Source organism: Pongo pygmaeus, chromosome 9, assembly GCF_028885625.2.
Source record: "Pongo pygmaeus isolate AG05252 chromosome 9, NHGRI_mPonPyg2-v2.0_pri, whole genome shotgun sequence".
Taxonomy (NCBI): domain Eukaryota; kingdom Metazoa; phylum Chordata; class Mammalia; order Primates; family Hominidae; genus Pongo; species Pongo pygmaeus.
The window spans coordinates 76,061,367-76,086,641 of record NC_072382.2 but is presented as its reverse complement, the minus strand read 5'-3'; the positions used below and the strand labels follow the sequence as shown (position 1 = coordinate 76,086,641).

Genomic DNA, 25,275 nt, shown 5'->3' with positions numbered 1-25,275 from the left:
CTGGGCAGCTCACTAGCTCCACAGACATGGAGTTGTAGTCACTTTTCTAAGCATTTGCAGTGCTATCTCCTTCCCTGGCATGCTCACCCTGTGTAGGATTGGTGGAAGGGAAGAGAAAGCACAAGGGCAATGGCACAGAGAGGAAGAGCTCTGGTACTGGAGAGGAAGAGCTCTGGTACCAGGCAGACCTGGGGGCTGGCCTCCACTCTGCTGTTTACTTTGGGGTGAGCTTGGACCTTGCTTGCCCTCTCTGAGCACTGGTTTCTCACCTATTGAAAAGGGAAGGACATTTCACTGAGTTCTCTTAAAGCCAGTGATGCAGTGCTGGAATTTGAACCTGGGACTGCTGGTTCTTTCCCTCGCCCCAACTGTCTGCCTAGAATGGCTTACATTTGAACACAGATGGGCTGGAGAGAGGAACAGCAATACCGGAAACAAGGAGGGATGAACCTCAAAGAGATGGTCATCAAACAGCATATGGGAGAGGTTACCCCCAGCTGGAAGAATCTGGAACAGTTTCCTGGAGGAGTTGGCATTTGGAAGAGTTGGAAAACAGGGCAAATATCACCAGGATGGGATGTGGGCAGGGGCTTCCTGAGCAAAGGTGAACAGGTGGGAAAATGAAATCTCTGAGTCACACTGTGTGTGTGTGAATGGCTGCTCTGGCACTGGCAGGGAAACTGCTGCCTAAGGGGTATGTGGTGAGTGGGTGGAGGGGCTCTGCTGGAGCCAGATCTGACCTTCATTGCTCTCTGGTGTCTGCCCTGACTGAGACAGCTTCCCCCTCTCCCTTGGGGACTCTTCCCAGGCTTCAGGTTCTGTATCCTACCCCACCTGCATTCCCACACCCCTCAGAGTAGTGTGGTGAGCCTGGCCACAGCCCAGAATGGGTCTCGGGAAGCAAGGCTAGAGGTGGCACCCAATGGCCCACCAGGCAGATGCTGGGGTCAGCTTCCCGCTGTCTGTGTGGGAGGTCAGGGGGCACCTGGAGAATATTCCAGAGCTGGGCCCTGCAGGGGACAGAAAAATAGTCCTGGAGGGACTTGTTGGGAGGTGTATTGCAGCCAAAGTCTCTAGTTAGTTCCCACACCCCCCAGCTCTCCATCCCTCCCATCCATACTGAGCCAAGGCTGATGGGGAATTTGGTTTGTCAATGGCCCATTCACACCGCCCCCCGCAACTATCCCACCCAAATCTGACCTCATTCTAATCTGTCCTGTGAGGTGCCCTAAGAGGAGGCATCTATCCCACCCTTCCTGCCATACTGCAGTCCCCAAGCCATGGCTGCGTTCTCCTGGAGTCCCTGCAGCTGCTCCTCAGCCGGGTCTGTCTCCATGGCCTATGAAGCTCTCCCTGCTGGGCTTCTGGGAGCAAGTGGGGCCTTGCCCAAATGGCTGTGAGGCTCACACAGCCCAGGGGAGGATCAATAGCTGGGAAAGAGGCCAAAGGTGACCGCTATAGGGCGTCTAATCTGGAGTTCTCCCAGTAGAAAGATCCTTTGTTTCTTCTACCCATACTGCCTTCCCAGGAAATGCTGGGCCAGGTGCTCTGTTCCCAGAAACACTGCCCTCGCTACAAGGTGATTCCTTGTCACCCTGCAGGCAGAGCTTCAAGACCTTTTTCCTGCAGCCTCCTCCCCACTCTACAGTAAGAGACCTCACTGCACAGAGACCCATGCAGGTCTCTGCAGGTCACTCTCAATCCCCTGGTCTTCTGGGTGGATCTTCTGACTCTGCCTGCAGGTCTGTCTGTAGCTCTCCATCACCTGTCCCTGTCTGATTCTCTTTCCTGCTCTGTCTCCTGTCTCTCTGTCTCTCCTAGTCTCTGCCGCAGCCCTATCTCCCGGTTTGACCTCCCTACCTTTCCCTGCATTCTCCCGCTGATACCTGTTGATACTGCATTCTCCGACCTCCTGTGTGCCTCTTCGTTTGAGCCTGCCTGTCTGCACTGTCTGACTACACTTTTCTCTTTTTCTCTGCTCTGTCTGTCTCTATCTTTGTCTCCTTCGAGAGGGGAAACAGGGCTCGAAGAGGGGGTCAGGGGCCTGTCTTTCTGTTGTCCTCTAAGTCTCGGCCTCATCAACGAGGTTTGGCTGGGTTCCCTGGCTCCAGCTGAGTAAATAGTGTCCCCTCCTGCTCCTCCAGTCATTCACTCATTCATTTAACACACCTTCACTGAGCTCCGGCCATGTGCCTGGCTCTGTGCCAACACCTGTGAGCACCCATCCCACCCACTCTGGCTCTACGGCCTCACCCTTTTCTCTGGGAACATGTCCCCCAGGCTCGCTCTCCATGCCCCTTCCTTAATTTGTTCGGACTTACCTATCCTGGGTCCCATGACTACTGGAGTGCAGTGAGCTCCAGCCCCTAATTCAATCTCAGGACCTGGAGCTTAGCAGGGGAGAGGAAGCAAATCTTCTCATGGGCTCCTGGAGACAGCAGCAGGTGAGCCACAGCAGGGATGCAATAATGGTGGGAGCTCCAGACACTGGGTCAGTTCTTCTTGGGCCACACAGGACATCAGACTCGTCCAGGCACAGGTTAGGGAGTCTTGCTCAAACTCAGCCCCAAGTATCTCCAAGTGTTTGTCTCCCTGGGTCACTTGCTCCTTCTGTGTCTCTCTCGCCCTGGCTCCACGGTTGTGTAGGAGGCTGGGTTTGTTCAAGTCCAGCCTCTCCGCGAAGAGGAAGCTGCACCCCGCCTCCCTGAGGCTCAGCCTCAGCCTGTCCTTTTCCAGCCTCTTGCCTCAGCATTTCCCTTAGGTATTTTCCCCTGCTCTGTTAGCAGCAGAGAGGTGGGGACACAGGGGGGATGTTGATGGGTCTCCCCAAGCTCCCCAACCTTCCACACTCATCCCCCAGTCTCCTCACTGCACTCCCATTTTCCACCTGAGCCCTTCTCCTACCAAGCTCTCGCTCCCTTCACAGAACTTTTGTTGCCCTCCCTTGATAGGAGGGCCCCATAGAGAGCCCTTGTTCCCCCATCTAGCAGTTGTCCTCTTTCACTGAAGCTCTGTCCCCCTCAAGCCCACGTGCCCTCTCACTAAATCCCTCATCTTCTCCCTGAGCTCCAAGGATCCACAGCAAGAAGGGGCTCTGTCCGCTAAGTATCCAGTGGCAGCCTGCCTGGGTGGAGCTCATGGTGGAAGGTCCATCAATTTCAGCCATCTAGGCAAAGGAGGAGGGGAACAGAATGGAAAATATGAAATTCTCAGAGTTTCCTGGACTGAGGACTGAGGATAGAGGTTCAGGAGCCGGAGAGATCTGGGTCCCACCTCAGTTGTTATTTGCTGGTCAAGTGATCTCAGGCAAGTCCCAGCATCTCCCTGAGCGTCAATTCTCTCAACTGTAAAGAAGGGACAGTAATCCCTTGCAGAGCTACTGTGAAGGTTCGGTGAAGGAGAAAGAAGCCAAGCCTGCAGGCCTGGAGCTCAGAGAAGGGAGTGGCAGAGGTGGGGCTCAGAACAGGGCAGCAAGGGAAAGCAAATCCACTTTGCCTTTCCCAGCTTGCACAGCACTTTCACACACAAGGCCCCACTGGGTCCTCCCCTTGACACTGTAACATCAGGTTATTTATTCCCTGATTTTACAAATGAGGCATTGAGTCTCAGTAACTTGCCAGAGATCACCCAGCTAGTAGGTGGTGGGTGCCTTGAACCTCTAATGATAGAACCAGGCTTTTCCCTCCACCCAGGCTATCTTCTCTGAGGAAGATCTGGGTTTCCCCAAATCCAAGATGCAGAAGTGAACCTGACCCTGTCTCTGGAATAACATCTTTGCGTGGAATGAGGATGTGGGTTTGGAGTCTAACTTTCAGGGTGCAATAACAGAGACACATACACCAGCTCCACTTGGCTCCTATTTGCTGTATGAGGGTGCTAGTAGGATGTAGGGAATGTGTGAAATAATCACAGATCTCCCTGGCACTCAGGAGGCACTCAATAGATACTTGTTACATGAATAAATGAGTCTTTGAGAAACCAGAAATGTGAGTGCATGACCATTCCACTGAGAAAGGTCAAGAACTGGCTTGGATTAATAGAAAGACCAGACCCTGATGGGTTTGACCCAGGGTCTGACCTGATCAGACCCTACTTGAGAAAACCAAATTGGGTCTATCTCTCCAAATCCTTATGACCAACGTCAGCACTGTGAATCCTCATGAAGATTGGCAGAGGTACAACCTTCCAGACTCCAAATTACAGGTATGAAGATCCCTTTAAACTTTCTGGAAGCCCAGTTACCCCCACCTTGGCCCCAGGGCCTGAAGAAGTTCTGTGCACGGAGTGTGGTCTCGGTAGGGGGACCAGCTTGTCTGGCTAAGTTTATCTGATTGATCTTTTTGTTTTTGTTTGTTTGTTTGTTTGTTTGTTTTTGAAATGCAGTCTCTCTCTGTTGCCCAGGCTGGAGTGCAGTGGCACGATCTCAGCTCACTGCAACCTCGGCCTCCCAGGTTGAAGTGATTCTCGTACCTCAGCCTCCCGAGTAGCTGGGATTACAGGCATGTGCCACCACACCTGGCTGATTTTTGTATTTTCAGTAGAGACAGGGTTTCACCATGTTTGCCAGACTGGTCTCGAATTCCTGGCCTCAAGTGATCTGCCCACCTTGGCCTCCCAAAATGCTGGGATTACAGGTGTGAGCCACTGCGCCCACCCGGCCTATCTCATTGATCTTTGAGTCAAGCAATGCACAATACCCCCCAGGGCACAGTATATACAGTAGCCTCTGGCATGAGCAGCTTTCATTTATTACCTCAACTTCCCCAGGCTGGCAAAGCCTGGTCCAAGAATATTCCTGAACTTGAGCTGTGGAACTGAAGCAAGGGTCAGGTACCCAGGAGCCTCTGAGACTTAGGCTAACATGCCTTCAGACCAGCTCCCTGGTGAACCCCATAGTCAGCTCCTGCTATGAGTGGCCCAGGTCTGAGGTTTGACCACACTGGTTTGCACTTGGGCTTTGCCATTTGCCAGTGTGTGGTGTTTGCTGCGCTTTGTTCAAGTATTATATGAAGGTGCATTTTACAGAGCGCCACGATGCAGGTGGATCACAACACCATCTGTGGATTCCCACAGTTTACAAAACTTGATGCCTTTTTTAGAGTCCTGTGCCATTGGCAAAAGCCTAGCACAATCTGCATACCTCTGCTGCTTCCAGGGCCCCATAACGTTCACAGAGCCCTGTGTCTCATGCTAAGCCTGATGCTGTTCATAAAACCCTGGGCTGTTTGCCGAACTCAAGCCCTTACCTTCTTCAAGCCAACCCACTTAGGAAAATGCCTTTTGGTAAACCAGGAAAAATAGGAGACTTTTCATTTTATAGAACTATCTGCTTTGGGGTACAAAGGAAGAGTGCTGGGCCCAGATTAAAGACCTCAAGGCTGGTCTCAGCTCTGTCATAATCCTGCTGTAGGACTTTGGGCTGATCCTTTGTCCTCTCTGGGTCTCTGTCTTCCCATCTGTTAAATGGAGATCCTGACATCCAACCATCCACCTCAGGCCTGTCCTGAGGATCACTGTGAGATTGCCCAGAAGACGGCATGTGGGCGGGGTGAAAAGGGGAAGAGTGCCCAGAGGCTTCTTCCCGAAAACAGCTCCAAACTGCCACCTCGGCATCTTTGTTCCCACTTCCCTTCTGGCCTGGCAGCCAGGAAGGGGATATCTAAAAATGAGCCATGGGCCAGGCAGACAAGGGAGGGCCTCAACCAGAGCCTCGGCCTTCCCTGCACCCCGGATGCTGCCTTGGAGTCAGACCCTTGCTGTGCAGACACACTACCATGTATGGCTCATTAACTCTGCTCAAGGAAGGCAATGTCCTCCTTATTTCACCCATGAGGACACTGCCACTCAAAGAGGCCTCATGTCTTGCCTGAGGCTACATGTCAAGTATACGGCAGGGGCTGGGATCTGAGCCAAGGACAGCAAGGATGGATGCCTGGTCCTCAGAGGTCGGAGTTGGAAGGAATGTGGAGCTCATTTAATTCAACCTTTCCTTTTTTCGGATTGGTAGACTGAGGCCAGGAGAGTGTGCAGACCACAGGGGAGTCACTGTTTATCTCTCCCTAGATAAGCAGGCTTCAGTTTCTCTAGCTGGTTGATGAGAAACAGGCCCCATCCTGCCAAGCATTCAGTCTTTGTTGGCACAACTTCTCCATCAGGACACAGCTCATCTCCTAACTGCGAGGAGAGGAGCAGGTGTGCAGGCCAGGTGGGTGTCCAGGTTGCACAGCCACCTAACCTCAACATAGCCCCTGGCTCTTCCAGTGCCCCACCCTTGTATAGCCCCTGCCGTGCTCCCTGTAGCAGCTTAAACCCCACCCGGAGTTTTCTCCCTACCTCCAACCACTCCTTTCGGAAGCTGCCTCCCCCAACCCCCACCTCCAGGCTCTTTTGCCCCACAGCAGCCTTCCCCTGGTTCCAGCTCCCTCCATCTCCCAGCAGTTTCTCCCTCCAGCCTATGAGAATACACACTGTGTTGGAAACTGCATCCCTCCCTGAAAGTGACAGCTCTGTGCCCCAGAAAGAGCATGAGCTTGGGTGTCAGTTCAACCCTGACCCAGTACAAAGCTCTCTGAGGCTGTTTCTTCATCTGTGAAATAGAGATGAAACGCGATAACTGAAAAATCATGAGATCTCTAAATTTGGAGAGAAGACTTTATTTCTTTTCTTTCTTCCTTTCTTTTTTTCTTTTTCTTTTTTAGAGACAATGTCTCACTCTGTCCCCCAGGCTGAAGTGCAGTGATGCAATCATGGCTTACTGCAGTCTCCATCACCTGAGCTCCAGTGATTCTCCTGCCTCAGGCACCCCAGTAGCTGGGACTACAGGTGCATGCCACCACGGCTGGTTAATTTTGTAAATTTTTGTAGAGACGGGGTCTCACTATGTTGCCTAGGCTGGTCTCAAGCAGTCCTCCCACCTCGGCCCCCTGAAGTGCTGGGATTATAGGTATGAGACTTTATTTCTTATAAAGAGTTACAGCCTACAAGGTGGCCATTCTGATGGGCTGAGGAGCTCAGTCTTTGGCAGAGTCCAGAGACAGACACTTCAAGGGAGGAGGGGTTGGACAGAAATTTAAGCTGAACATGTTGACCAAATACACACATTCAACAGGTTATAGGAGGAGCTATGAATATTCATGAGGTGGTCCTAATGTATGTATATTGAACAAACATGCATGTTACATACGACCCATGTTCACCTTGGGTTGGAGACTTAACATTCAAATGCATATATACATCAAAAGGTGAAGCAAGGACATGAAGGGCTCAAGTGCGGTGTCTATAAACTGGCCAGAACCCATCCATGGTCGGTGGTCTCTTATCAGAAAAAATTCCTGAAATCAGTCTCTAGTCCAATCAGAGCTATAGTTATGGCTGGTGGAATGGGGATCAGTTAGTTAGTGTCTGGCGGTGGAGGAGCCGCAAATTGTTTTACCATTGCTTATCTCAAGACCAAGGCTTATTTAGCTGCTAGAGAAAAAGAGAAATGTTGTGGCAGTGAGAACATAGTTTATTCTTTAGTGTATGGGTGTGGGACTTAACCCTTGCCTGGCATGACCCTAAGTCATGTTTATAGTTTGGCATCTTATTGCCACAAAGAGTCCATTCTGTCAGTCTTACGATCTCTGTTTTAACATTAATGCTGCTCAGGTGTAGGGTCTAAGCCACAAAAGGGAGGGAGATAAACGAGGTGTGTCTCTTGTCCCTTCATGGCCAAGAACTCAGTTTTTAAAGGTTTCTCTGGGGTCCCCTTGGCCAAGAGGTGGGTTGTCCATTCAGTGAATTGAGGGGCTTAGGATTTTAGTTTTAGTTGACACAAGAAACCTCCTGGCAGGACTGTCCTAAACCCTGTTATCTTGCCTGATCTTCTCCTAAGTATGTGGTACAGCTTCTTCCTCCTGGGAGACTGCCCCCAGCCTCGCCCAGTGACCTGGGGCTGGTCACTTGCCCTCTCTGATCCTTAGTGCCATTGTCTGCAAAATGCCTTCCCAGAGCTGTCATATGGCTTGGATGAGCTGATGGATAGATTAGTGCTTCCAAAATTCTGAGAGCTGAGCAGACATGAGCCATTATTAATACGGCAGTGATGGTGATGGTGATGACTCTTATAATTCTGGAAGCAGAGGATGAGGAGGAAGTAAATCATGACTTGTATGTGCCAGGTCAGCCTGACCGCACTGACAACCCAGGAGAATAAATCAATAGGAAGGCCCTCTGAGGTAGGAGGAAGCTCAGGAGCAAAATGGGGACTCTGCAGGTGGGCGGGGGGACCACTGTTCACAGCTGTCGGTCTGCAGGTGCTGCAGGGCCTTCAGCCCCCAGCCTTGGCTCTGCCACTGACATGCTGGTCAGGTCTCATTCCCTGCCTGGTCCTCAGTTTCCTTATTATAAAATGGTGGAGGGTGGGGGGTGCAGGTGCAGTGGCTCATGACTATAATCCCAGTGCTTTGGGAGACCGAGGCAGGAAGATTACTTGAGGACAGGAGTTCGACGCAAGCCTGGGAAACATAGTGAGACCCTGTCTTTACCAAAAATTTAAAAATTAGCCAGGTGTGGTGGCACATGCCTGTGGTCCCAGCTACTGGGGAGGCTGAAGTGGGGAGGATCCCTTGAGCCCAGGAGTTGGAGGCTGCAGTGAGCTATGATTGCACCACTGTACTCCAACCTGGGCAGCAGAGCGAGACCCTGTCTCTTAAAAAAAAAAAAAAAAAATTTAATGGTGTTTGGGGATGGGGGTGGTGGGGGTTGGGGGAAGAGTCTCATTCTGCTCTGCCCCTGTCTTTTGGAGTCTCATTCTGCTCATGGCCTACATGAGCTAATGGCTGTGCCACTGTTTTCCTAAAGTGTCAAGTGTGGGATTACAGTTATTAATGTGTCTCCTTGGAGAGAGGACACGGGAGAGGGGTGGTGCAGCAAAGGCTGGGAGGGGTGCCAAGGGTGGGAGTTAGGGATGGGGTGAGGGCGGGTGGCAAACACGGGATGGGAGCAAGCCCGTGCCAGGCCGTGGATAATTTGGAAGAAGGGCCCTGCTCCCTAAAGACTTTGCAACACTGCCCCCTGGGGGCTGGAGAGGAAGCCTGTGCCCTGACTTTTCTTCTGAGGCTTCAGTCAGGGAGGGGACCTTGAAGGACCACTGTCCAGAGGCTGAACTGGGTGAGCCAGAAGAAACCCAGCTAGGGCAGTCATTGCCTGCCCGCGTTCCCCACCTGTCCATTCCACTTCATGAGCCTCTCAAATCTGCAGCCCTGTCCTGGCCTAGCCCACCACTGCTGTTGTCTGGGCCATGCCCCGGCCTCTTTCCCACCTCCCGTCTCACACCAGCCCATCTTCCTGCAAGCCAGAGGGAACTTTCTAACCCTTAAATCCCACCACGCCCCTTTCTGTGTAAAACCCTGACCCAGCTCCCAGTAACCCAGGAGAGACCATCCTTCTCAGCCTGACACTGAGTGGCCCCTGTCTCTCTGTCCAATCACATCTTCTGCAGGTCACTATCCTCACTCGCAGATGAGACATTACAGGGGTGTTTAGAGCAAAGAAGGCGCTGGGGTAGGACTTCTCGGGTGTGACTGCTGGCTTCCCCCCTTAGTAGCTGTGTTACTTAATTCTTAGTTTGCATTTTTTTTTTTTTCTTGAGACGGAGTCTTGCTCTGTCACCCAGGCTGGAGTGCAGTGACATGATCTCGGCTCACTGCAACCTCTGCCTCCTGGGTTCAAGCAATTCTCCTGCTTCAGTCTCCTGAGTAGCTGGGACTACGGCTGCGCACCACCACACCTGGCTAATTTTTGTATTTTTAGTAGAGACAAGGTTTCACCATGTTGGCCAGGCTGGTCTCGAACTCCTGACCTCAGATGATCTGCCCATCATGGCCTCCCAAAGTGCTGGGATTATAGGCATGAGCCACAGCGCCCAGCATGCAGTACTTTTGTAAATTGTAAAGTATATATAACATAAAATGTTAACATAAAATTCAGTGGCATGAAGTACATCTACATTGTTGTGCAACCATCCTCACCATCCATCTCCAGATCTCCTTCATCTTTCCAAACGAGACTCAGATTCATGTGTTCTTCATTCCACCTCTGTTTTCTCATCTGACGGATGGAACTAATCACTGAGTGTGCTTTGCACATGCTTACAGGTGGGTAATAGGTACTCAGGCAATGTTACGATTGTTTTCTTCTCTTGAGGAAGCTGCTCTGGAAAGTCAGTGCAGCAGCACCGCATGGAGTGATCTCTAGAAACCCACAGCCTACCGCTGCCCGGCTTCATTTCTGTGGCTCGGGCAGATTTTCTGAGAGCTGCTGGGGAAGCATGCCGCCCATCTCATCTGGGAAGATGAGTCACTTCCTCTGCTGATGGGTTATGAGCCTAGGGATGGGGAAGGCAGGAAGCAGAACACAAGCAGCTGCTTCTCAGCTGGGCGGGGCCTCCGCAGTGGCTCACATAAGAACCACGTGGCCAGGTGGATTCTCTCTGGTGTCTGGACCAGGGTAGGACACCCTAACTTGCCTGTGTGCCAACTCTCTCAGGAGGGGCTGGAGCAGGCTAACTTGCTTCCATCAGTGTTGCTTATTCAGAGTAGATCAGTTTGCGTTTTGCTTGATTCTCTCCTTTTCACATCATGCTCCCAACACATCATCCGCCCCCCATTCTGCACACACACTTCCAAGATTCACTCACTCCAACTGTTCCTGGCATGCGCGTCTAAAGTCATCTCACCTTCTAAGTGGCACTGTCCTTATTTAAATGCATGTCCTCTTTTTGTCCCCTAGGTGGAACTAGGGGAGAGACCAGGCCTCACGCCTCCCTGATGGATCCTGGTTTCTGGCCTGCTCTCTGGCCAGGGGAGCAAGTGGATCTCTCCAGTAAACAAGCTGAATGGTGGTGTCAGAATCAGAGCTGGGTCCAGACAGGACGCTTAGAGGGCCGCAGAATCTCCTCCTAAGAGTCCTTCAGCTGGAGACTCTAGTCTCTTCAGTTAAAGACATCAACCATCCTCCAGAAAGAGCCAGCGGTGGCAAGCAGCTTAAGCAAACCAGTCAAGTCTTTGGAGTAGCTTAGGCTGGAACTCGGCCAACATTAGTTGTGTGGCATGGGGCAGATACTTCATTTTTCTAAGCCTCAGTTTCTTCTTCAAAATAGATGCAATGATTATGACTAACACTCATTATTTGCCAAGCACTGTTCTAAGCACTTGTATCAGCTCAGTTAATGCTCCAAACAACCCATTATAATCCCCAGTTTACAGATGAGGAAACTGAGGTACAGAGAGACCTGCCAAGGTCACACAGTTGGTAAGAGGCAGATCAGGATCTTAACCTAGACAATCTGGCCCCAGAGTCCAAGCCCCTAACCACGGCACTTAACCATCTCAAAGGGCAAATTTGAGGACTCAGTCATCATCCACTGGTCCCTAAGCCATGAGGTCGAATACAGAATGAGCCAAGTACTAAGCTGCTGCCTTTGACTGACCCTGGGCGTTTTACTTTCCTTGTCAAATCTCAGGTTTCCCTCCTACAACAGGAGGGGTTTGAACTCCAGCTCCGGCTCAGCAAAGAGCTCACCATTTGCCTGGAAACCTGCCCCTCCCTGGTCCCTGTTCTGAGCCCCTCACATCTCCTCAGAGTCAGCCCCCATCCCCGCAGCCTGTGTGGCAACTCTGCCTTCATATTTCTCTGTCTCTCTTACTCCCTCTTCTCCCTAAATTCAAAGCCCACTCCTTGTTCCTGTAGAACCCTTGCACAGCCTCCTTAATCTTCTGTGACTCCCGTCTCCCTAGTTCTAATCCATCCTCCACATTCTACTGGAGACATCTTTCCAAATGCTAATCTTTTTTTTTTTTTTTTAGACAGGATCTTGCTCTGTCATTCAGGCTGGAGTGCAGTGGTGCCATCCTAGCTCACTGTAGCCTCAAACAAGCAATCCTCCCACCTCAAGCTTTCCAAGTAGCCGGGACCACAGGCATGCACCACCATGCACAGCTAATTTTTTTAATTTTTATTTTTGTAGAGACAGAGTCTTGCTATGTTGCCCAGGCTGGTCTCAGACTCCTGGGCTCAAGTGATCCTCCCACCATGGCCTCCCAAAGTGCTGGGATTACAGGTGTGAGACACCTTGCCCAGCTCCCAACCCTAATCTTATTGTGCCCAGCCATTCTCCTCAGAGCAAAGCCTATTTCTTAGACTAACATTTGCTGCTCATCACCACACACCTATAACCTACCTTTCGCACTTTCATCCCTGGCGCCTGCATATGCACAGTTCCCTCAGCTCAAATGCCCTTCCTGCCTTTTACCACTGGATAAGCACAGATCCATCCTTCACCTGATACGGACGACCTCCAATCCCTCCCAGCACCACCCAAGTGTTCCCTGCTTCCTCCTGAAAGAATACACACGTGCCCACAGTCATACCCTAGTTCTCCACGTGTCCTTGGCTGACCAGCATCAAGCAGGCTGGCCATTCCCTCGGGGAGCTTCCCATCAACCAATTCCTCTGCCTGCAGCCATCCTCCTGTTCACTCATCTGAGCTGCTCCAATGCTCCAATGCAAATGGAGTTTTTCTTCCCCTTCTCAGACACTGGACTAAGAATGGGGGCAACCCAGGGTCACCTGTCACAGGACTGGCATAATCCCAAAGAGAAGCTGAGTGCGAGAGTCTCAGGCTTTGCAGGGTGAGAAGCCTCAGAGGGGAAGGCATCCAGGGGGTGGAATCTCTGTGGCTGTAGTGGCGATTGCACTGAGGCACTTGATGATTTGCAAAGCGCTCTCACATACAGTAGCTCACTAAACCACACTCGAGCCAATATTGCCATTATTATTACCCCCATTCACAAAGAGGAAACAGAGGCAGAGAGAAGTGAAGTCATGCGCACCCAAGGACACACAGGTGGTACGTGGAGTTGAGATTTGAGACCAGGTGCGTTTGGCCCCCAAAGCTGATGCCCTTGCGCTGGGGCCACACTGCCCCCTGGTGGCAGCGAGGATGGTAGCGATGATGAGTATGCCGGAGGCCCAGCATCGCGGACGCATTCTGGACTCTCCTACCCTGAGCTCCACGGCCTCCTCTGCATGGTCGGGAAGGTGGCCCAGGTTCTCTCTGGACATATTTGTAACCTCCCTTTGGCACTTTCCTTTTCCAGCCTCTCGCGTCTGTCGGAGCCTCCCACACCTGGGGGAGTGAGAGCGGTAGGGGCCAGACGCAGAGACAGAGCTCCACCGTTCCCAGTGTTTCCAGGGCAGAGCAGCGCCAGGACAGGGAGCAGGCAGCCAGCCTCTGGTTTAGGGGGAACTTCAAGGGTTGGGCTATTTTTTTGTTCTGAGCTTAAAAGTATTCCTGAAATACACAGGCTCCTCCTGGAGACATTTCCATGCCTCTCCGATTTCTGTGGAGGGAGACAGTGGATGGACTGTGAGTGTCTGGACTTCCCCATGGTCCCAGGAGAGGGACAGTGGCTTGTGCAACCTGGATGAAATGTTTATGACGTCTGCTTGTGACTCTTACCTCTTCTCAACCTGCACCATACCAGCTCAGAGCTTGCACTTAAGAAATACCTGATGATGAAGCCGGGCACGGTGGCTCACGCCAACACTTTGGGAGGCCGAGGTGAGTGTATCATGAGGTCAGGAGTTCAAGATCAGCCTAGTCAAGATGGTAAAACCCCGTCTCTACTAAAAATACAAAAAAAAAAAAAAAAGAGCCAGGCATGGTGGCAGGTGCCTGTAATTCCAGCTACTCGGGATTCTGAGGCAGAGAATTGCTTGAACCTGGGAGGCGGAGGTTGCAGTGAGCAGAGATCGCGCTACTGCACCCCAGCCTGGGCGACAGAGCAAGACTCCATCTTAAATAAATAAATAAATAAATAGAAAAAGAAAAAAGAAATACCTGATGATCAATCCTCCATTTTGCAGAAGAGAAAACAGGTTCTCAGAGAGCTAAATGCCAGGCTTGAATCCAAATTAGTCTGGCACCAAGATCAGAACATTTAACCACTATACTGCCTCCCAGTCCCATTCAATGGGGAACAAGCACTTCTACAGTCTCAGTATCTTCACAAAATTCCCCCACCACTCCAGTCTTAAGTGAGGATAGGCCCTCCCCCTCCAGCACCAAATCTGCACACTGACCTTTACTGCACTGTTTCTACTCTCTTGTCTCCCACTCCCACTGGGAGCCCAGACACTGGCTTCAGAAGCTCTCCTCCTCCTCCTCCTCTATTGACCATCCTCTTCCTCTCCCATTCCTTCATCCTCTCACTCTCTACTGGCTGCTTCCTACCCACAAATTGTGGGAAATATGCTCAAATATCTCCAATTTTTAAAGTACAACAAAAGTCCCCCTGACTTCTTGCTATGGTCTGAATGTTTGTGACCCCTCAAAATCCATATGTTAAATCTTGGCCAGGTGTGGTGGCTCACACCTGTAACCCCAGCGTTTTAGGAGGCCATGGTGGGAGAATTGCTTGAGGCCCAGAGTTCAAGACCAGCCTGTGCAACATAGTGAGACCCTGTCTCTACAAACATGGAAAACACTAGCCAGGCATAGTGGCATGTGCCTGTAATCCCAGCTATATGAGAGGCTGAGGTGGGAAGATCACTTAACCCCAGGAGTTTGAGGCAATGAGCTATGATGGTGCTACTGCACTCCAGCCAGTGCAACAGAGTGAGAACTTGTATCTAAAAAATTTAAAAAAAAAATGAATGCATGAATTAATACATAAATTAAAATTTGAAAGGTCAGGCATGGTCTCAGCTCCCAGATACTTGGGCGGCTGAGGCAGGAGGATTGTTTGAGGCCAGGGGTTCAAGACAAGCCCGGGCAACATAGCAAGATCCTGTCTCTACAAAAAAAAATTTCTTTTTTTTAATAAAACAAACCTAACCTCTAGGGTGATGGTGTTTAATGGTGGGGCCTTTGGGAAGTGATTAGGCTGTAAGGGTAAAGCCCTCTTGAATGAGATTACATCCCTTATAAAAAAGGCCTGAGAGAGCTTGTTGGTCCCTTCCACCATGTGAGGACACAGCTAGAAAGTGCCATCTATGAAGCAGAGAGCAGCCTTCACCAGACACTGGATCCACTGGTACCTTGATCTTGGACTTCCTAGCCTCCAGAACTGTGAGCAATAAATTTCTGTTGTTTACAAATGACCCAGTTTAAGGTATTTTGTTATAAAAGCTTGAACTGCCTAGGACACATCTCATCAGCCTCCAACCATCCACATCTCTTTTCAGCCAAACATCTTGAAGATGTTATCTATTCTCTCTCCATTTACTCACTCCCAACCTTCCACGCTCGCTGTTCCACTGGCCTGTTCACACCTAGGGCACCAGTGATCCCCTCATCACTGGACCCCACAGACACTTTTCATCCGGTTCTTGTCCTCTGGGGCACATCAGCAACATTTGATGCTGCTGACCACAGCTGCCGTAGGGAGCTTCTGTGATATTACATTCTCCTGGTTTTGCTTCACGCTCTCTGGCTGTTGTTTCTCAGTATCTTTTACAGACATTTCTTGTTCTGCCTCAGTCTCATGTTGTTTCCCCCCCACCCCATGGTTCTGTCCTTCTCACACTACACTCTCTCCCTAGGTGATCTTGTTCACTATCATAAGTATATGCCTCCCAAGTCTTTGCCTGCATCCACTCTCTCTCCTGAGCTCCAGACATCAGTCAGCATCACCACCATCTGTCTCATCACCCAAGCCAGAATACTGGGCATCATCTTGGACCTTTCCATAATCAGTTGTCAAATTCTGACTATTCTACCTCTTGAAGATTCTCCAACTTTTTTTTCCTCACTCTGTTGCCCGGGCTGGAATGCAGTGGCTTGATCTTGGCTTACTGCAACCTCTGCCTCCCAGGTTCAAGAGATTCTTCTGCCTCAGCCTCCCAAGTAGTTGGGATTATAGGAATGTGCCACCACCCCTGGCTAATTTTTATGTTTTTAGTAGAGATGGGCTTTCACCATGTTGGCCAGGCTGATCTCGAACTCCTGACCTCAAGTGATCCACCTGCCTCAGCCTCCCAAAGTGGGAATACAGATGTGAGGCACCATGCCCAGCCAGATTCTCTAAGCTTTGATAGTTAAGAGGAATGGCTTTGGAGATGGATTGGACTCTACACTAACTCACTATTTGTCCAGCAGAATGACCAAAGCAGGCTTAGTTACTTAACCCTCTGAGCTCCCTCATCCATAAAACAAGGGTAATGGAAATTGCTCCTTGGATTAAATGAAATGAAGTATGTGACTACCAGGGCACAGCCATTAGTACAAGTAAGCTCTCAATAAACGGCAGCCATCATCTCCTATCATTGTTGTTAATACTCCTCTCTATTCCTCTCCTCACCACCAAGCTTCCTGGCTGGTTGCCCTGCCTCTGGTCTCTCTCTCCCACTCTAAGACATTCTCCATGCCACAGTGGGTATGAGCTTTCTCAAACATGTAGCTGACTATATTAGTCCTCTGTCTGAGGCCTGGTTCTGGCTTTCCAATGTCCTCATGCTGAGGGTTTAGTCCTTGGCTTCAAGACTGTCCTCCCTCTGGCCCCTGCCAACCTCTTTAGCCTCATCTTTGGAGACTCCCAGTCTCTCCTTCTATATTGCAGCCCAAACCACCTTCTCTCTCCCCTCTAACACACCTCCTGCTTTTTCTACACTTCATGACTTTGTTTACCGCCTCCTTTGTGGCCTGAACTCTATTCATCTGCTTGAAATTTTTGATCCATTTAAGAGATGTCTTCCGTGATGAATGTCGCTTTGTTTCCTCCTCTGGGCCCTTCAGCTCTGTGGTAGCACAGATCACAGTGGATATGATGGACAAGGTTTTGACTGGCTACCCCACTAGACTGTGTCAATTCCCTGTGACCACGCACCCAGTGCAAAGCCAGCCTTATTCAATGTGGAATGAAGAATGAACCTCAGTTATCCTAATCTTTAAAATGGCAGCATTGGCAGCCAGTCCTGGTCAATCCAGAGGAGAGAAAGAGCACTGGAGGCTGGAGGAAGATTAAGTCACAGAAGGCTCCCTGGAGGAGGTTGGGCTTAGAATTATAAGACCTCCGTATTAGTCCGTTTTCACACTGCTGATAAAGACATACTCAAGATTGGGCTTCTTCTGAGCCCTCCAGACTGTTCCAACCTGTGCCTGTTACCCAGTTCCAAAGTCGCTTCCACAGTTTTGGGTATCTTTTCAGCAATGCCACACTCTATTGGTACCAATTTACTGTATTAGTCCTTTTTCACGATGCTGACAAAGACATACCTGAGACTGGGCAATTTATAAAAGGAAGAGGTTTATTGGACTTACAGTTCCACTTGGCTGGGGAAGTCACACAATCATGGCAGAAGGCAAGGAAGAGCAAGTCTCATATTACATGGATGGTGGCAGGCAAAGAGAGAATGAGGAAGACGCAAAAGTGGAAACCCCTGATAAAATCATCAGATCTCATGAGACTTGTTCACTACCAAGAGAACAGTATGGGGGAAACTGCCTCCATGATTCAATTACCTCCCACTGGGTCCCTCCCAAAAAACGTGGGAATTATGGGAGTACAATTCAAGATGAGATTTGGGTGGGGACACAGAGCCAAACCATATCGGCCTCTAAGAACGATCAAGAGTGAGCAAGAGAGAGCAAGAGAGTGAGGATTTGGGAGACTGAGTGGCTCTCTGTTCTGTCATGCTTGTTCCTTCAGCTTCAATACACTTGAAGGGTCCCACCAACCAATAGCACAGCATTTTACATTTTACACGGAAAATTTTCACAAACTTTTTCATTTGTGTCATTGGTTGGTGCAGAGGCTGGAGTGGGGGTTAGGAAATCTGAGACTTCCCATCCTGCCTTGTCTTTGGATTGCTGTGTGACTTTAGGCAATCCCTTTCACCTCTGAGCCTGTTTCCTCATCTGCCACATGTGGATACCAATGGTTGCTCCACACGTGGGCAAGTCCCCATAGACCATAAAGTTCTGTGTCCCACTGAGCACTATTAATCTTGTTGTTCTAATTATCAGCAAAGCTCATGGTAGCTGCTAACCAGCCACCTGGGGGTCCCCAGAAAATATTATTCGGGGTCTCAGTAAAAGGGAACCTCTGGGGGTCAAGGCCCCAGCAGGCCAGGAAGGGGTAGAGCTTGGGGGTTTAATGGAAATAGGCTCAGCTCCAACTTGGTTCTTCCCACTGAGGCAGCACTGGCTTGGGGAGAGGAAGGATCAGCTGGCATGGCCTGGGTTGGGCAGATGAGCTGGGCCGACTTGCAGAGGTCTTGGGCATGAAGGCTGAAAGTGAAGTGCCCAAAGTGCCATAGCCAAGGAGGGGCTAGGCTCTGGGAGGACAGCGTTTGGGGAGGTGGGCAGTTAGGGACCCTCATCCCGCTAGGAGAGGGGCTCTAAGAGAAGGGATCTGAGCCAAACTCTTTGTGCTCTGATTTAGAGCATTCCTGGCAGGCAGGCTATGCTGCTGGTTTGCCATCTGTGTGACTGTGGCCGGGTCAGAACCCCCTCTGGGCCTCCCCCTGCCTATCAGCAGCAATACAGGAGCTGGACTAGGAGCTCTCTATAGAGCCCAGGGTTGTCTGATTCTGCAGCAGCACTGGACAGAAAGCCCTGAGGTTGGCAGGACAGTCATGGTCCAGTCTGCCTGTGGAAAACTGGGAAACCAGGTGCCCAGATGCCACTGATATGTTGGTTTTGTAGAAGAGGGGTCAGAACACATTCCAGGCCCCAGGGAACCCCTAGTCTGGTGAGGGAAGCAGATGTGAACATGGATAGCTCCCAGCATTGTCTGGGCTGCCAGACAGGCAAGCTTCAGGGACCCTCCCACAGAGGACACCTGGGAGCCCTGAACAGGGAGCAGGCATCTGGCTTCTGGTGTGGCTCTGCCAGTAGCTCTCTGTGTAGCCTTGACCAAGGTCAGCTCCCCTCTCAGCTTTAAAAAATGTATTTTTAAATTATTTTTATTTTTTATAGAAACGGGGTCTCGCTATGTTGGCCAGGCTGGTCTTGAACTCTTGACCTCAGGTGATCCATCTGCCTCAGCCTTCCAAAGTGTTGGGATTACAGGCATGAGCCACCGCACCCAGCCCAGGTCTGCTTTATCTTAATAGGGAGTGAATTCATTTTCAACTTGGGTTCCATTCAGGAAATAACTCCTTCTATCAAAGGCACATACAATGTCTCTGCCCCCTGAGAGTGACCAACAGAGGAGTTTCACAGGACATGGGACTTTCAGTGCTGAAACCAGGACAGTTCTGGGCAAATCAATATGGTTGGTCACTGTATGATATGACAAAGAGAAAGGATACAAAGACAGGTCCCAGGGCACCCAGGCTAGACAGAGACAGACAGAGCAAGCCCCTGTACAGGCAAACAGAAGAGGAAGCTATTTCTGGGGTAAGCAGACAGCATTTTGAAATGCTTCTTGGAGGAAGCAGCTAAAGAGAAAGGTATCACAGAAAAGGAATTCTCACGTGAATGGAAATGGAGAGACTGAAACAAAGGGCACTGATTCAGACATAACATTCCGACCCAGATAGAGTGAGATGAGAATGGAGCGGGGTGTAGAAGAGGAATGGAATCCAGAGCACGACAGAAGCCATTGTTCCGGCTATCCCCAAAGAAGTTTTCCCAGAAGTTCCCTAGAGCTCATGAGCTAGGAGACTTTATCGGTGGCCCCTGACAATCCTCCAGGCTCAGAGGAACACAGTGTCAAGGGAACCTTAGAATAAATGACATAGTTTTCACTCCAGAGTTTAGCTTTACTCACTGTCAACCAGTGATTCTGCTGTCTTCACAAGGTCCCAAGATAAAGAACGCCATTCAGGAATCGTGCAGGCATAGCTAGACCGGATGGGCTTATGTCAAATGACTACAGTCAAGATCCTGGTGCTTAGAGTGGGCAAAACCTGGTAAGTGTATTCATCAACATTACCATACCTAGAAGATTACTTCACCTGTGCTAGTGGGAACTGGGCTAAAAACCAGACATCCTTAAAGAAGCTACTTGAACTAATAAAAGAGCTACTTGATTTTTTAATTGGCATTTGAACGCAAGCAGATGCCTCTCAGATTTTTTCTCTCCAATAGGTTAAATTTGCCCACCAACACTGCAATCTTATTTTTTAATTTTTGTAAGATAAGATCTTGCTCTGCTGCCCAGCTTGGAGTGCAGTGGTGTGATCATGGCTCACTGCAGCCTCAAACTCCTAGGCTTACCTTAGCATCTGGAGTAGTTATGATTACAGGTGCATGTCACAATGCCTGACTAACTTTTTTGACTTTTTATAGAAAAGGGGTCTTTCTATGTTGCCTGGCTGGTCTCAAACTCCTGGCCTCAAGTGATCCTCTGGCCTTAGCCTCTAAAAGTGTTGGAATTACAGGTGTGAGCCACTGTGCCTGGCTACAATCTTATTCATGTGATTCATTTATGTCATTATTATTATTTTTAGAAGCAATGAATCTAGGGTTAGAAGGTCACTTAAAGGTTTTTAATCTAGCTGCTATCCAAGTACTACATCTCTGTAGCATTCCAGACAAAGACCTCAGCTTTGCAACCTCTAGTTACATGGACTACACTAATTATTAAGCCTGTTTTTGTATTATGGAGTTGTTCTTTCTTTTTCTTTTTCTTTTTTCTTTTGAGACAGGGTCTCACTCTGTTGCCCAGGCTGGAGTGCAGTGGTGCAATCTCAGCTCACCACAACCTCCACCTCCAGAGTTCAAGGTATTCTCCTGCCTCAGCCTCCTAAATAGCTGGGACTACAGGCATGTGCCACCACGCCTGGCTAATTTTTGTATTTTTAGTAGAGACAGGGTTTTACCATGTTGTCCAGGCTAGTTTTAAACTCCTGACCTCAGATGATCTGCCTGCCTTGGCCTCCCAAAGTGCTGAGATTACAGGCATGAGCCACCGCGCCCAGCCTTCATTATGGGGTCATTCTAATGGTAAGAAACTTCTTCCATATGTGGGATTGATCTCTGGGCCCCTGAAGCTGCTAACAGTGGCCCCAGTTCTTTGTAAGTGTTGCTCCTTCTCTTTGACGGTTCTTAGGTGTTTGTATCCACCTCTCTTCCCCCCAAAACAGGACCAGCTCTTTCTGCCATTGTTGTTAGACATCTTACCACTCTGAGAATCTTAATTGTGCAACACAATTCCTGACACAAAGACAGTGTTGGGACTGAGATCCATGGTTGGAAAGGAAAAAGATACATGTTCTAGTGAATGTTTCCTTGATTGCTCTGGTTTCCAGATGTTCCCAGTGTGTGTCTACAGACATCCAGCTCTGACCCACTGTGGAGGCCACAGCCTGTAATGGATCAGAGGACTCCTTGCCTGTCTTCTGCCTGGTCAGCATCCCCTCTCTGCCAGAGTCCCTCTTCCCCCAACCCCCGTCTTTGTGGTTTTCTTTCTTCTTTCCTTTTTTCTTTTCTTTCTCCCTTCTTTTCTCCCTTCCTTCTTTCTCCTTTCCTTTCCTTTCCTTTCCTTTCTCTCTCTCTCTCTCTTTCTTTCTTTCTTTTTTCTTTTTTGTTGGAGTTTCACTTTTGTTGCCCAGGCTGGAGTGCAATGGCACAATCTCGGCTCACTGCAAACTCTGCCTCCCGGGTTCAAGCAATCCTCCCACCTCAGCCTCTGGAGTAGCTGGGATTACAGGCAGCTACCACCACGCCTGGCTAATTTTTATATTTTTAGTACAGGTGGGATTTTACAATGTTGGCCAGGCTGGTATTGAACTCCTGGCCTCAAAAGATCTGCCTGCCTTGGCCTCCCAAAGTTCTGGGATTACAGGTGTGAGCCACCATGCCTGGCCTTGATTTTCTTTTTAATCTATCTGCTTATCCTGGTGGGTAATGCCCTGATTCTGGTGGTTGTGATGGCAGAGCCCAGCCTCCACAAGCCCGTGTACTTCTTCCTGATAAACCTCTCAGCCCTAGACATCCTCTCCACTACAGTCACCGTCCCCAAGATGCTGCCCCTGTTCTTGCTTGGGGACAGCTTCCTCAGCTTCCCTGCCTGCTTCCTGCAGATGTACCTGTTCCACAGGTTCTCCTGCTCAGAAGCCTTCATCCTGGTGGTCATGGCCTATGACCGCTATGTGGCTATCTGCCGCCCACTGCACTACCCTGTCCTCATGACCCTTCAGACCAACCCTGTCTTGGCAACCAGTGCCTGGCTCACTGCCCTCCTCCTGCCCATTCCAGCAGTGGTACAGACCTCCCAGATGGCATTTGACAGCATTGCCCACATCTACCACTGCTTCTGTGATCATCTGGCCGTGGTCCAGGCCTCCTGCTCTGACACCAACCCCCAGACCCTCATGGGCTTCTGCATCGCCATGGTGGTGTCCTTCCTCCCCCTTCTCCTGGTGCTTCTCTCCTATGCCCACATCTTGACCTTGGTGTTTCGCATCAACTCCCAAGAAGGACGCTCCAAAGCCTTCTCCACCTGCAGCTCCCACCTCCTGGTGGTGGGCACCTACTACTCATCCATTGCCATAGCCTATGTGGCCTACAGGGCTGACCTGCCCCTCGACTTCCACGTCATGGGCAATGTGGTACATGCCATTCTCCTCTTCTTCTTCTTCTTCTTTTTTTTTTTTAAATACGTCCTTCCCTCCCTGTATATGCCTTGCCATTCTCACACCTGTTCTCCACTCTGTCATCTGCATGCTGAGGAACAGGGATGTCAAAGCAGCCATCACCAAGATCATATGTCCCCAGGAGCCAGGGTGTTCTAGGGGCCCTAGATCCCTAGATCCAACTAATTCAGCTCCCAGGATACCAATGACAGCACCTAGCTCAGAAGAACAACTCAATAAATATTTTTAAATGAATTGTAGCAATCTAATTTGGTTTCGTTTAGTTGAGCAGACAGCTACAATCTGGTTCTCAAATACTGGATCAGGACGTTTTCCCAATAGTACTATAGAATAAGTGCAGACTTCACTATTTTCTTTTCTTTTTTTCTTTCTTTCCTTTTTTTTTTTTTTTGAGACAGAGTCTCACTCTGTCGCCCAGGCTGGAGTGTAGCAGCACGATCTCAGCTCACTGCAAACTCTGCCTCTTGGGTTCAAGTGATTCTCCTGCCTCAGCCTGCTGAGTAGCTGGGATTACAGGCACCCGCCACTACACCCAGTTAATTTTTGTATTTTTAATTGAGATGGGGTTTCATCACGTTGGCCAGGCTGGTCTTGAACTCCTGACCTCAGGTGATCTGCCCACCTTGGCCTCCCAAAGTGTTGGGATTACATGCGTGAGCCACCACGCCTGGCTGACTTCACAATTTTCATCCGTCATTAATGTAATGAATAAAACTTTATCATTCAGTCATTCATAAAAATTCTTATTGGGTGCTAGAGACAGAAATGAACCAGACACAAATTGCTTCCCTGGAGGCATCTATAGTTGAGTGTAGGAGTCAGACCTAGAGAGAAAAAAGCATCTGGTGATAGGACAAAGAGAAGCAAAAGGGGTTGAAGGAGCTCAGAAGTTAGCATTTAATTCAATGTTAAAATTTTCTCCTGTAAGTTCTTATATTTTTGGCATTGAGTATCATTTATTTGTTAGCAAGTACTCATTTATCAGCAACACAGGCAGTGGAGGGTTGGGGAGCTTGGAAAGATTGGGTAAGAAAACCACTAGCTGCTCCAACCAGGGAGTGGTAACACTGTCCGTGTTCCTGCCCAGTTGGAAGGATTCATCTTTAGTTTGGATGACCATCAAGATGGGATGCTTATGACCAGGTGCGGTGGCTCACGCTTGTAATCTCAGCACTTTGGGAGGCCGAGGTGGGCAGATCACTTGAGGTCAGGAGTTTGAGACTAGCCTGGCCAACATGGTGAAACCCCATCTCTTGTAAAAATACAAAAATTAGCTGGGCGTGATGGCAGGCACCTGTAATCCCAGCTACTCAGGAGGCTGAGACAGGAGAATCACTTGAACCTGGGAGGTGGAGGTTGCAGTGAACTGAGATTGTGCCACTGCACTCCAGCCTGGGCAACATGAGTGAAACTCCATCTCAAAAAAAAAAAAAAAAAAAAAAAAAATGGGCTGCTTCCTGCTAAGGAAGGACCACTACTACTCCTGCTGCCCTCCTCCCCTCCACCTTGCCTAGTTCACAAGACAGGAGGAAAGAGAGAAAGCAAAAAGTTGGAAAGAAACAAAAGTAAGATAAATAGCCAGACAACCTTGGCACCACAACCTGGCCTTAGGAGTTAAAAAAGTAATAATAATAACATCAACCCCTGACCTAAACTACTTGTGTTATCTTTAAATTCCAGACATTGTATGAAAAAGCATTGCAAAACTGTCTGTTCTGTTAGCTAATGCATGTAGCCCCCAGTCACATTCCCCACGCTTGCTCGATTTATCACGACCTTTTCACGTGGGCCCCTTAGAGTTGTAAGCCCTTAAAAAGGCCAAGAATTTCTTTTTCAAGGAGCTCAGCTCTTAAGACGCAAGTCTGCTGATGCTCCCTGCCGCATAAACCTCTTCCTTCTTTAATCCAGTATCTAAGGAGTTTTGTCTGCGGCTCGTCCTGCTACACTGCTAAAGGAGTTTAAATCTCACTTCTCCTTAGAAATCACACAAGGATCAGAGCAAGGATGGACAGAGCTGCAGTGTGTCCCAATCAGGCAGAAAGGAACACCATTACCAGGAGAGCACACAGCAGGAAGCTGGCACTTTGTGGTGCATATTGTAGGGAAGTAAATCTGCAAGAAAGCCTCGGCACTTAGCTGGACACTGAATAAGTGGATAAGAAAAGATAATTTTTCACAAACTCCATTAATAAGGGTATTCATATGAGGAAATGACATCCTGCAGACCCATGAGCAACAAGCCCATAACATCTGTAGAACCAGACTCTGTGAGAGATGAGGAATACAGGCGAGTCTAAGATCAAAGACTTTCTTAGTTAGAGCCACGGATTCTTGGTAGTTCTTAGTCAGAGGAAATTGCAATTATCATTATTATTATTATTATTATTATTAGAGACATGGTCTCACTCTATCACCCAGGCTTGAGTACAGGGGTGTGATTATAGCTCATTGTAACCTCAAACTCCTGGGCTCAACTGACTTTCCCATCTCAGCCTCCCACATAGCTGGAACCACAGGCATGCACCACCATGACAGGCTAATTTTTTTATTTTTATTTTTGTAGAGATGGGGTCTCACTATGTTGCCCAGGCTGGTCTTGAACTCATGGCCTCAAGCCATCCTTCCACCTTGGCCTCCCAAAGTGCTAGGATTCCAGGCGCCTGGCTGTAAATTGCAATTAGTATTTCC

General features: G+C 49.5%; 2 protein-coding genes across 3 annotated transcripts in view; one reads left to right on the top strand and one right to left on the bottom strand.

The window, feature by feature from the left end:
• SLCO2B1 (solute carrier organic anion transporter family member 2B1) overlaps positions 1-2,664 on the bottom strand; it is a 64,029-nt gene extending 61,365 nt beyond the window's left edge. The window contains exon 1 of one of the 2 annotated variants that reach the window (XM_054439429.2): positions 2,322-2,664. In XM_054439429.2, coding sequence (XP_054295404.2) covers positions 2,322-2,337 — 16 coding nt within the window. In that variant the 5' untranslated portion in view covers positions 2,338-2,664. The remainder of the gene's footprint in view (positions 1-2,321) is intronic. The other variant, XM_054439428.2, reaches the window with a different exon arrangement.
• Positions 2,665-12,982: 10,318 nt separating this feature from the next.
• LOC129008692 (olfactory receptor 2AT4-like) lies at positions 12,983-24,539 on the top strand. Its single transcript, XM_063671656.1, has 6 exons — positions 12,983-13,108; positions 15,355-15,423; positions 21,290-21,387; positions 21,807-22,544; positions 22,615-22,700; positions 24,496-24,539. Exons 1-6 carry the CDS (start codon positions 12,983-12,985, stop codon positions 24,537-24,539), a joined length of 1,161 nt encoding a protein of 386 aa, XP_063527726.1.
• The last annotated feature ends 736 nt before the right edge of the window (positions 24,540-25,275 follow it).

What these genes read in the sequence shown, in the direction of transcription:
- LOC129008692 (XM_063671656.1), top strand. Translation starts at nt 12,983, where the DNA reads ATGGTAGCGATGATGAGTATGCCGGAGGCCCAGCATCGCGGACGCATT. An exon ending in GGTTCTCTCTGGACATATTT is followed by an intron (nt 13,109 to 15,354) that starts GTAACCTCCCTT and finishes TGGACCCCACAG; the next exon opens with ACACTTTTCATCCGGTTCTT. An exon ending in TGCTGCTGACCACAGCTGCC is followed by an intron (nt 15,424 to 21,289) that starts GTAGGGAGCTTC and finishes CCCACTGTGGAG; the next exon opens with GCCACAGCCTGTAATGGATC.